Source organism: Labeo rohita, chromosome 7 (genome assembly GCF_022985175.1).
Source record: "Labeo rohita strain BAU-BD-2019 chromosome 7, IGBB_LRoh.1.0, whole genome shotgun sequence".
Taxonomy (NCBI): domain Eukaryota; kingdom Metazoa; phylum Chordata; class Actinopteri; order Cypriniformes; family Cyprinidae; genus Labeo; species Labeo rohita.
This window is the reverse complement of record NC_066875.1, coordinates 35,293,012-35,306,424: the sequence shown is the minus strand read 5'-3', so window position 1 is coordinate 35,306,424 and position 13,413 is coordinate 35,293,012. Positions and strand designations below refer to the sequence as shown.

Genomic DNA, 13,413 nt, shown 5'->3' with positions numbered 1-13,413 from the left:
CACTTCTGGCACCATTGGACAACAGCTGGGCCCTTGGAAGGCTCAGGCCCATTTTGGAAACAGGCATTCATACTGGTAGTGTTTGAAAGATAGAGCCTTGAGATCCCTACAGACCATTTGTGGGCAGCAACAGACCAGTCGGCTTGTGGTAGCAATCAACTTGTTGCCAAAAAACCTAAATATATATTTGAGAAATGTGAACGAATGTCCAGATTTGGACACTTACTAAAGGTTGTCACATAGTTCTGGTTAGCAGTCTTTTGTGTGTTTTCTTTTCACCATTCTGTTTTTCCTTGAAGCAACTTGCTGTGATAATAAGGCTTTGTCTTTCTGTGTCTCCACAGCTGCCAGGATCCCTGAAGAGGAAATTGACTGGGGCCGTCGAGAGTTCTGCATCACTAAACGGGGTCTCTGACACGTCTATGACCCAAGGAGGTGGCAAACGACTATCTCTGGAAGATGTCACCCTGGCCATGGGCCCCAGCTACCCTCAGCCCCCGTTCCCTTCTGGGATGGGCAACCAGGGGGGTGTTCTGGAAGCTAATCGACTGAACAGCAACAACAACAATTTGGGCTCTCCGTATTCAGTACCCCCAAATGCCAGTCCTGGATCAACACCAGGCACTGGAGGAGGCTCGGGGGGCTTGACAAGTAACTTCAACCCAAATGGGAGTTCGGCCACTCCTTCGGTGGAACAAGAACTGCAGGAGATTTTGGATGAACTTACAAAGAACCCTGATCCGTCTTTACCAGAGCTTGACATCGAGAAGATCTTAGGAAAAGACAGTGATGACCAAGCAAGTGGTGCTGGAGGTTTTGTCCATCCGGAGGGTAACGGCACCCCAAAAAGATCACCACAGAGACAGTCGCACCTGGAAGCCCACCTCACTCAGTCCCCTGGTTTCTCTCAAGCTGGTTCCCCTCAAGTGGGTCCAAGTCCTGCTGGGGCACCCTATACCCTACCACACCCTTCCAAACCAGTTCCGTCTCCACTCTCAGCATCACCCCTGTCCTCTTCTTCTTCACAAGGGCAAAATCAAGCACGGTCACCCATGCTTTCTGCCGCCCTGTCAAGCCGGCCCGGATCCAACTGGCATGAGGTGTCCCGGGCTCAACAGCTTCAGCAGATGGCGTCGAATAGTAAGCACCATTCTAACAACAATGCAGGTCCTCCACCTGCACAGTCGGGGTTGTCTGGATTGGGCCAGCAGAGTACTTCCTGGGCTGGTCCCTCCCCACCTTACCGACCAGGGGATAAGCTGCCTAACTCATCACCCCATCAGCAGCCCTTCAGCCCAGCAGGTAATATCCAGAGCCCCCAGAGTTCTTTAATCTCTAGCATGGCTCCAGCCCCATCCACCGGACCTTCACCACCCTACAGGCCAGAAAAGCTAGCCAGCCCAGCAATTGCTCAGCCCCCGTTCAGTCCCCAAAACAGCATTCTGTCTGGAAATGCTCCACCAGGAGTTTCAGGCACTGCAATTCAGGGCTCCCAGGCAAGTTATCTTCCTGGTGTGGCCCCAACGTCAAACAACACTCGTCCATCACCTCCATACCGACCAGATAAACATCCAAGTCCAGCTGGGCAATGCCAACCAGGAACGCAACCTCCGACACAAGGACATCTTTTCAACTCGCAAAATAATCAAGCACCTGCAATGTCTAGTCAGCTGTTCAAGGCCATCACTTCCAACCAGCCACCCAGCAGCCTCAAGCTCCTAATGCAGGCGCAGGGAAAACCCTCACAGCTGCAACTAAACAAGACCACCACAGCTAGTATGGGACCAGAACCGTACTCTTTCAGCAACACCAAGCCATTACGACATTTCGACCCCGATCCCTCTGTGGCCAAACTGGGTCCTCTGGCTGTGGGAGGATACCGCAATTCTAGCATGCAACCCACGGCGCCCACATCAGCCACAGGACATGGACATCTTCTGCCACAGCGCATGCAAAGGGGGATGCCTGCTGGTGGTATCGTGCCTCACTGCAGAGATGTGAGTACCGCTACTTGCTTGCTAAACTTGTGTGTAAAATGTAATTTGATATACGCTTTAGGATTTACATAACCTTCAGGACTAGTGTTTTTTTCATGTCTAACTTGATGTGATTTATACATTTAGAAAGTAGAGCTGAATACTGAATAGTCTCTGTCAGTTTTTACAAGTTTCACTATAGTTTATAGGTTAGGCATGTACTTTTTACTTTCTCCTATCCCAGGTTAATTTTCAGCGACGAATTAAGCCAATTTAAATGTCAATTTTGTGGTTCTTAGATGATTTTAAAACATTACTCATTTTGTATGATATGCGCCATGTCATTTTCTGGCAAATTGTGTGAATTTTGGGCAGGACTACCCATCTGGTCAAACAGTGGAAGATGGAGGCGGGTGAAAGTAGACTGTTTTTGTGATTCTGTTTGGTGCCACTAGTACGAAACTGACACTTTACTTTTAAGTACAGGGAATAGATGACTTATGTAGTTGTTATTTCCTCAGACTGTGATGCATCTGTCTTCATAATTCTTGTTTTATAGAGTCGACAGATGATTTAGCGCATTGAAATATAGACAAAAGAGTTACATTTAGACAGGGCTTCTAGAATTACTCAATTAAAAATCCAAAGATACAAGAAGAGGGAATTACAGCCCTGGTTTTTCCATTAGCTTGTGGAGCTTTGGGTACGCTTCATACAGGGGGAGACTGTTTCTGATGGAGTGGGCACCCTGTGGTGTGTACCATGGGAAGGGAGGGGAGTGGGTGTTCCGACTCTGATGTGTGTCTAAGGGGGGCAGTTAGGAAGCTCCAAAGGTTAATTGAATGGACAGCTGAACAGAGAGTGAAGGAATGTAAGTCTTTGTATGTGATTAGCATTCGTGCTAAGAGGCTGAACATGCTCGGTCCATCTCTGTTAATAAGGACAGGGCCAAAATTACTGTTGTTTTGAGAAAGAGAGGAAGAAAAAGTTGCACGTTTTAAGTTATTTGCTTTGCGCAACCTTAGAGTAAACTTGAGTTTATTCATTTTTTGCTCTGAAGTGAGAGTATGTGTGTTTGTTTACGCAGTAAAGAGCAAAAGCTTTGTGACTGTGTGTGTGTGTGTGTGAGAGAGAGAGAGAGAAAGAGAGAGAGAGAGAGAGAGAGAGAGCGAGAGAGAGCCAGTCAGTTTGGGGGATAGAAGTTTTGAGTCCCTCTTTAGTTTGCAACCATGCATGCCAAGACACTAAAGAAACTGGCCCCCTTTTCTCTTTCTTCCTCAATCTCAGTCTCCTCTAAAATTCATTATCTTTTATTGGTGTGATGAAAGAGGACTACTGGGCTGAAAGAGGGGGACTCAGTCTTCAAACAGACCGCCACGCAGGGAGACAGAATGCACAGCGGTACTTTGAAACTCTATAGGCACACACATTTACACACACTGCCTTTCTCTCTTTAGCACGGATATACAAAAACACACACACACACACACACACACACACACACACACACAGACACACACACATATATACAAAGATGAACTAAATCATTTTTATTCAAATCCACATTTAGCTACACTACCAGTCAAAAGTTTTTGAACAGTAAGACTTTTAATAATTTTTAAAGTCCCTTCTGCTCACCAAGCCTGCATTTATTTGATCCGAAATACAGCAAAATCAGTAATATTGTAAAATATTTTTACTATTTAAAGTAACTGCTTTCTATTTGAATATATTTTAAAATGTAATTTATTCCTGTGATCAAATCTGAATTTTCAATTGATGATCAATAGATAATGACATTTATAATGTTACAAAATATTTCTATTTCCGATAAATGTGGTTCTTCTGAACTTTCTATTCATCAAAGAAACCTCACCTTTTACTCAGCTGTTTTCAACATAACAATAATAATATTAATAATACTAATAATAAATGTTTTATGAGCAGCAAATCAGAATATTAGAGTGATTTCTGAAGGATCATGTGACTGGAGTAATAATGCTAAAATTCAGCATTGAAATCACAGGAATAAATTACATTTTAAAATATATTCAAATAGAAACAGTTATTTTAAATAATAAAAAAAAAATCTAAATTTTACTGTTTTTGCTGAATTTTGAATCAAATAAATACAGGCTTGGTGAGCAGAAGAGACTTCTTAAAACAATAAAAATCTTACTGTTCAAAAACTCAATCATTTTTGTATTTGAACTGATATTAGATTTTTGTCTATCTTTTAGTAATTGAACATTCTGAATTAAACATTATTAGTATTAGTTAATTGCATTGTTTGAGCTTACCATTTAAATAGGAGCAAACCATGTAATAGAAAAGTGTAATTGTTCTGGTAAAACTGTGTGACGCTACTTATAATAAACACACCATGTACGTGTACTTCCTTGAGGAGGACAAACGGGTAGAAAACAAAAGTTCGATTGTTATCAAGACACACGATTCACAAGAACTCTACAGCAACACAGGTATTTTCCCAGCAGGAGCAGCTTTCTCGTAGTCGTTGACTCAAGTGGGGTTTCCCTCCTCCTACTGAACACCTCTCTCTGCTCTCTCTGTCATGCTTACAGTTTGTGGAGGAAGTTTGTTTGCCTGTGAGCTCAGAAGCAGAAGTGAGATTGCCTTTTTTTATCTTTGTAACCTCTCTGACACTCCTCAATTAGGGAAAGTAAGAAAAAACCTTCAGAGTGATTAATTTGTTGTAAAAAGCCCTGAACTAATGATTGTAAATGAGAAAAAATGAAAAAAAATAGGAGAGGATGGGTCAGGGGTTGTTCAATGTAGAGAAAGTAAATTTCTACGTGGGATTTTAGAACAAGCATCTTAACGTCTGTTTGTAGTCAGTTCCAGAAAAAAAGAAACTTCTATCCTTTTCTCTACTTGCCTTTTTGACATAAGTGACAAATTCTTTGTTTCACACTCACATCTCTGTGCTTCTATTCTCCCCCTTTTTGCTGTCTTCTCTGCCTTGGTGTGACAGATTGGATAACCCTAGAGGTGCGTGCGTGTGTGTGTGTGTGTGTGTGAGAGAGAGAGAGAGAGAGAGAGAGAGAGGAAAGGAGATGTTTAATTGCCCTCACAGCAGCAGTGAACATTTGACCACATGTACTGAATATACACACTCTCTCACATACAGCCTACAGGCTATAAACATGCCTGATTTGTGTCTGTGGTGTGTGTTGTCATGTTACAAGCGTAGCTAGCATAGCTGCTTCTATCCACCTCTCTGTGTTTTTAAGTGTTTGCTGGAGAACCCCAGGTGTGGCTTTAGTGAGTGGTTTATGTGACTGGAGATGTTTTTGATGTCATTTCTCTAGTGCTAAATTGATGTTTAAATGACTCAGTGAATCAGAGGTCAGAAGGAAAGCGTTTGAGATGCCAAAATGCGGTGGAGACGTGGTTTTCTGGAAGGAGCTGAATTAGGGGTTCAGTTGGGAACTGCTGCCTCTGCTGTTACAGTATCAAATGAGATTGAGCTTCCAGTTCCAGAACAACAATTTACAAATAATTTACTCACCCCCTTGTCATCCAAGACGTTCATGTCTTTCTGTCTTCAGTCGTGAAGAAAATATGGTTTTTGAGGAAATTTTTTAGGATTTTTCTCCATATAATGGACTTCATTGGTGCCCTGATTTTGAACTTCCAAAATGTAGTTTAAATACAGCTTCAAAGGGCTCTAAACAATCCCAGCCAAGGAAGAAGGGTCTTATCTAGCAAAACAATCAGTCATTTTTTCCAGAAAATAAAAATTTGTATACTTTTTAAGCACAAAAGCTAGTGTAGCACTAGCTCTGGGATGCGCGTCCACGTACTATTGAATCACGTTGAACGTAGGCGGAACTACAAACCCAGTGTTTACGAACGCGCAAAGACTAAGGAAGTGCAAGTAAGTCAAACGCTGTTTACAAACAAAAAGGTACAACGATGTCGGACGATTCTAAAGTTGTAGGAGAAAATAAGATGGAGTTTTTCGCCATACCCTACCTTTTTGAACCGGATTTGCATACCAGAACCTGTGCTACACTAGCTTTTGTGCTTAAAAAGTATACAAAATATTTATTTTTTGAAAACAATGACAGATTGTTTCGCTAGATACGGCTAGGATCGTTTAGAGCCCTTTGAAGCTGCATTTACACTGCATTTTGGAAGTTCAAAATCGGGGACCAATGAAGTCCATTATATGGAGAAAAATCCTGAAATGTTTTTCTCAAAAACCATAATTTCTTTACAACTGAAGACAGAAAGACATGAACATCTTGGATGACAAGAGTGTGAGTAAATTATTTGTAAATTGTTCTGCAAGTGGAGTTCTCCTCTAATGAGAAATGTTGATACTTTGGTTTATGAAAACTTTTTGGAGAGCTGAAGACTGCAGCTTGATTAGGTATACATGACACAAAGTATAACTGAACATCTGAAGGATTAAACATACATCTTTCTTAGCAAGCGCCAGCACTGAAGTGAACTGTAGTTTGATTGTTGTGTATGCATACTGGACGACGTGCAATTATGTTATCTGGGTCTGTTAGTAAGAATTTGTGAATTTTAGTCAGACTAGAGTGTGTACTGTATGATGAATTGCTGTTTAGTCTGACTGAAACTTTAAAGTGCATGTAAATGAACTTATTGCTGATATATGAATTTTCTTTCCAGAGCAAGGGGAATATGTCTTCATTTGTTCTCCATTTAATTTCATTGTTATCTGAGAGAAGCAGTTAGAATGAGTTTTGTATGAAGTGGATTTCATAGGTTTTGTTAGAACTGGGTATTGATTGCAGCCTCTTTACAGCATGTATTCATACACATAGACAGTCTCTCTTCAATCATTAACAATCTCCGTCAGTGTTACTGTAGTATTGTTTAAATACTACAATACACCAGTGATGGGAATAATGGCGTTATAAATAAACAACGTTACTAATGGCATTACTATTTTCATTAATGAGTAATCAAACAACTTACTGTTTATTCAGAGAATATTTGTTTTTGACGTGACTTTCGACGTGACATTTTTCAAGCTTCCTATGCATATATTTCTCATGTCTATGATGCAGGTATTCGCTGAGATTCAGGTTGTTTTATTTACGTGTCTGTGAAGAGAGGTGACAGAGACAGAGATGGCAAAGAGCGCTCCCTGTTTATTTTCTTTACAAAAGCACATTGTTTTGTTGTTATTATGACTATACAATAAAAGTAGACTTTGCTGTTTCAAACAATATAATGTGATATTTAGCCCATGTAAGGTGTCTCTCACATTGTCCCACAGCAACATTAAAAGAGTGTAGATTAGTGTAAAATGTTTTATTAATTTAACATATTTATTATTGGGGGCATTCAAGTTATTTGACACATTTAAACATTTTTTGAATAAAATAATAGTTAGATTTATAATATATGTAATTCATTAACTAGCTAGTTATAGTAACTATAACTAATTACTTTTTTAAAGTAACGTGCCCATTACTGCTATACACTCTTCAAAATAAAGGTTTCACAATGATGCCATAGAAGAATCATTTTTGGTTCCCAAAAGAACCTTTCAGTTTCTAAAATAACTATTTTGAAGAACATTTTAAAATCTAAAGAACCCTTTTTGACTATAAAGAACCTTTTCTGCATTTGGTTCCATGGATGTTCACGGTTCCTCATAGCGCCATTGATGCCAACAAAGAACTATAATAAAGAACTGCACTATTTTTAAAGTGCATTATTTGTTAATGTAGCTTAAAATAGCTTTTATTTTTATATTTTCAGTTTTTATTTTAGTTTTGTAAGTTATAAATGTTGCTGGTGATTTAACTAATGAATTACAGCTTTATTTCATTAAATAAAAATAATTTTTCTAGTTTTACTTTTAGTTAACAATAGCAACACTGATCTGTGTTCAGCCCTGTTGGTATGTATATGTATGTATCGCTCTCTTTTCTCTCTTGTTTGTGTGTTCATGTCCTTCCTTCAAGGCTGAAATGGTGGGGTGGGGGGGTTGGCTATATACACGGGAGAAAATATTTCATGCCAGCACCCCACACACACACACATCCACAGCAGTCTTCCCAGCAGGGTGTGGAGAGTCTAACCTTGTTTTGCGCCTCTCTTCTGCTTGGGCACGTTCAATGATTTTAACCATTTTTAAAAGCTCTAAGTGGGTCAGCTGTACATAAATGTGTCTGAGAGAAATACTGAGACAGACAGACAAAGGGAGAGCAGGTCACTGCTGCCACAAGAGCACATTTCCCCACATTTTATCTATATGGTTTTGTGCCATGCATGTGTTTGTGTTGGTTTTATATTTGGAAAGTTGCTGTCCTGTGTGATGTTGCACTCCTTATGAAACTACTGCAAACAGCTTTTTTTGTAATTGTTTGCTATTTTAATTTTCTGTACTTCATTTAGATGTCACATCACAGGACTGTTTAATATCAACTAGCGAAAGCAAATATGTCTTTTAAGATGTTTAAAAGAAAATTATGACTTTTTAATTTTAACTTAGGATCTTGAAGCTGAAAAAAGTTTGATGACATGTTATGTGCTGAATTCCAGACTGTGACAAAAATGGTCACGAATGCAAAAACAACTTAAAAACTCATTGAGAAAGATTTGCGTGTGTCCAATATGAGATTTAGATGTCATCTGATTAGAGTGCACCCCACTGTTTCCTGTGTGTAACTACAAACACAGCACAAGCTGTGATGTCCAATTCGCAAACTAATGACTCATCTGTGAACTATTTTTTTAACGAGTCGGTCAAAAAGATTCGCGAAACAGCCTCAGGCTCTCTCGTTTGAATCAAACTCATTGAATACGTAAATCCTTCAGCCGTTACGGAGTTCACAACTGATTCTCATTCTTCCTCACTAAACCGCAAGTTTTCTGTTTTAAAATCTTTAACTCAAAATGAAACAGGAAAATTGCAGTTATGGTAGCTACACCGTTCTTTTGGACACTTTTTGCTGTAATAAATGTAATAATAAGTAACACCTATAATATATAAGTGTTCTAAAAGAAAATGTAAATTAGTGCTCGGCAAAGATTAATTGCGACCAATCGCAACCAAAATAAATGTTTTTACATAATATATGTGTGTGTACTGTGTATATTTATTATGTACATACAAATATACACACATGCATGGATATATTTAAGAATAATATTAATTATATCAGTAAAAATAATATTTTCATAATATATACTGTATGTGTGTGTATTTATTTATATATATATATATATATATATATATATATATATACAGTACACGCATACATTATGTAAACAGTAACTCTTATTTTGGATGCGGTTAATCGTGATTAATTGTGCACAGCACTAATTTAAATATTTTATAAAAATATCAGGTCTCTTGGTCCAGTTGTAATCAACTGTAATTCCAACATGTCTAGCACAAATACAGTCATAATAACTAAAGTGGCAACACTGAAGCTAATTTATACAGATACAAATAGAAAACCACCCTATAGTTTATGTAAGTCAAATCATTGTAGTCTCACGGCAGTGACTGTTGTCCTAAACATTTATTTTTTATTTTATTTTATTTTATTTATTTTGTTGTTTATTGGTAACACTTTACAATAAGGTTTCATTTGTTAACATTAACTATGTTGTTAACATGAACAGTATTTATATAGCATTTATTAATCTTAGTTAATATTACGTTCTAGTTTTACTAATATATTATTAAAATGTAAAGATGTATCATTAGTTAATGTACTGTGAACTAACATGAACATGAACATTTTTATTAACTAACATAAACAAAGATTAATAACTTCTGTTCAAATATTTTACTCATTGTTAATGTTAGTTAATGCATTAACTAATGTTATCAAATGAGACCTTATTGTAAAGTGTTATTTTATTTTATTTTATTTTTGTCTGGAAAACTGATATGTCATCTACCCTTATGTCTTACAGCTTAGCCCTCTACTGAAGAGTTCATGTTAGGGACACAAATGATATCTTGATTTATTGTAATGAAACTGACAAGGAGGTCTCTAGACTAAATGCCTCCTTTAATTTTATTCAGTGTGTACAAGAAAGAAGCCTTGTTGTGTCAGCTTCTGTGCTTTGTGCCCAGAGGAGACAGAGAGAGAAGAGAGACAGAGATAGAGAGGACATTCAGCAATCCAACCCCTCATCAGTATTTTATTAAGAGAACGAGAGGGTTTTGCCTGCTTTCCACACACAAATGCATATTCCTGCTCTTCGTACTCACATTTCCAGCTGCCAGAATCTACAGTCGTACTCTCAGTCAATGTCAAACACATTTACCTATCCTCTCTGATTCTTTGTTTTGTGTGTGTGTGTGTGTGTGTGTATGTGCGTTGTTGCTGTTTTAGCAAGAACGGCAACGATTAAATCCATCTGCACCAAATGCTCTCTCTCTGTCTGTTCAAAGGCAGCTCATGTTTAATTCTCTCGTTTTTTCATCTTACTGTGGGGGGAGAAAGGAGGGGACGGATGCTGGAGGAAAAGAGAGGGAGGGAGGAGAGGAGTGTCAGTGTAGAGACACTGAGAGAGTCTGACTCCAGACAGGAGAATAAGGCAGACATACAGAAAAAGCATAGTGTGTGTGAGCGACACTGAGAAAGAGAGAGTATGTGAGTTTAGTGAGGGAAGGAGAGAGAGAGAGAGAAGGAGGGAGGGAGAAAGTGGAGGCGGGAAGGGAGAGACAGACAGGAGGCAGACAGAGTGAGACAGTCTTGGCGACTGAGTTCTGGGAGCTGCTTTACACACACACACACACACACACACACACACACACACACACGTTCTAAAAGTATCTGAGTAATATACACACTCTATAAAAATATCCACCTACACATGAACTCTGATTGTTTAATATCAATGGACTAGCTCAGATTTATTCACGACTGAGGTGAAAACAGCCTCTTAGATGTTCTTGCTAGTCGGTTTCTTCTGTTAAAGATGTGTACAGTATGAAGATGAAGATATGTCAAAGCAAATTATGTTTATTTTAAAGACAGATGACATGAGCACACTTCAAGCAAAAGCACTGAGCATGTAATCTATAAAAACCTGTTTGTAAGAAGAAAAAAATATATATGTAATTATGAGGTTTTTGTCATAATTTGATATGAAAAACCATAATTCTGACTAAGCTGAAATTGTGATAAAAGTCATAACTGATGTCATAATTTCAACTTTTTATCTTATAATTATGATTAATATATTGTGACTTTTTGTTGTAATTAAAACTTTTTATCACATAATATTAACTTTTTAATCCCAGAAATCACGACTTAATACATTTTTGTTAAAATTATGATTTACCAGTTGACATCCATAGTAATGCCGTGCCGTTATTTTTTATTTAGTACTGACCTGAATAAGATGTTTTAAATAAAAGACGTTTACATATAGTCCACAAGAGAAATCATTGAATTTATAAAAAATAACCCCGTTCAAAAGTTTACATACACTTGATTCTTAATACTGTGCTATCTGAATGATCCACAGCTGTTTGTTTTGTTTGTTTGTTTTTTGTTTAGTGATGGTTGTTCATGAGTCCCTTGTTTGTCCTGAACAGTTAAACTGCCCACTGTTCCTCAGAGAAATCCTTCAGGTCCCACAAATTTTTGTGTATTTGAACCCTTTCCAACAATAACTGTATGATTTTGAGAACCAACTGAGGGACTTATATGCAACTATTACAGAAGGTTCAAACACTCACTGATGCTTCAGAAGGAAACACAATGCATTAAGAGCCTTAATGCATCATTTTTCCTTTTGGAGCATCGGTGAGTGTTTGAACCTTCTGTTGCATATAGTTGAGTCTTTCAGTTGTCCTTAGTGTGAAAATTGTGAAAACTCATGAACAACTATCACTAAACAAAAAAACACAGCTGTGGTTCATTCAGGTAACAACACAGTATTAAGAATCAAGTGTATGTAAACTTTTGAACAGGGTCATTTTGATAAATTCACCTATTATTTTCTCTTGTGGACTATACGTAAATGTCTTTATGTGAAATTTCTTTCAGGTCAGTGCTAAATTTGTAAAATCCCTCTTATTTTGCAGATTCTGCAAGGTGTATGTAAACTTGACAAATTTGACGAAAAACACATGAACTATAAATACCAGTGCATGGAAGTGAATGTGAACTATCCAGGTGTTTAAAGAGTTCACTTAAAACCGCAAATTCATTCATAAATGAAATGCCACTATGTTTCACTCTGTATGGTTGTGATACTGTAAATTCCTGTTTAGTCTATAATTCCCAGCTGAAGTTGCTAAACTGCTCTCTTTGTATATTTAACATCAGTTTATACAAACTAGGCTACACAACCAGCCACGTGTGTGATGGCTTTTGGATTCAGTTAGACATTGTGTTTGTGTTATAGCGGGTTATATAAATGTCAGACTGAGTCTAACGCGACATGAAGCCATGTGTTGACAGTGACGACTGGCTGTTTGACAGCTCTGGTGTATCTGCTTGCCAGATATAGTACATTTACCTATATGCATTTGTTCATGTCTTCATTATGTCAAATCTATGTTACCATGCTAGCCCTGTTTCATAACAGCGTCTGTCTATGTAAAAGTATGACTCTTAAAGACACAAAACAGCGTGCAAAAATGCATTGAACTTAAGTAATGTGATATAATTGTGGTTGGAACAGTGTATTCAATACAGGATGGGACTTGATTTGATTGAATCATTAAAAGTTAGCTTTGCTATTGGATTGTAATACTATTTTTACCAGACGTTATGAACTTGGTGACATCAGCAGAAAAGATTAATTTGCTTCAGAGGCATAGAAAGTACTTTTTGACCTTCAGTTCAGACAGTTCAGCTCTGTTCTTTTTTTTATTATTGTCATGTATTTTTATTATAATTTAGTATGACAAAGGATCATGTATCCAAATGTGCCCTCATCCTCAGAAACCATGAACAAAACTACACAAGCTAAAAGAAAATATGACCCAGACGACATTAAATACTGGTACGGGTCCAATTTCAGTGAGGACAAACATTGTTTGTGCTTTGTTTAGTGAATTATTGGCTGCCGAGAGCATGAAACTCAAAAGTTCAGAAGGCCATCAAAGTTCAAGAGACATTTAGAAAGCAAACACTCCAAACTACAAAGAAGAGCCTGTGGTGAAGCTGAATGTATTATAACAAATTACGAATTTATAATTCAGATTAATAGCATTTAATGCATTTCAGAGACATTCTCATTTACTTTTGCACAATAAACAGTCTTGGGTCTGCATTGGTTTGCACTTGGTGTTCTAATGTAAAATCTGAGCCTGAAGCCAAAGCTGTTGAGAAGCAGTGATCTAGACAGCAGCTCTTGCTGTGGTGGATGCTGATTCAGTCTTTTCTCCTCACAGCGCCTTCCTGCTCCTATTTGGGTGTGTTTCTTTCTCTCTTTCCCTCTCTCTCTC

At 38.0% G+C, this 13,413-nt stretch overlaps 1 protein-coding gene across 1 annotated transcript in view; it reads left to right on the top strand.

Moving 5' to 3' along the window:
- The window catches only part of si:ch73-211e3.1 (mastermind-like protein 2), an 85,881-nt gene that overhangs the window by 47,366 nt on the left and 25,102 nt on the right, over window positions 1–13,413 (top strand). The window contains exon 2 of the mRNA XM_051114091.1: window positions 345–1,997. Coding sequence (XP_050970048.1) covers window positions 345–1,997 — 1,653 coding nt within the window. The remainder of the gene's footprint in view (window positions 1–344; window positions 1,998–13,413) is intronic.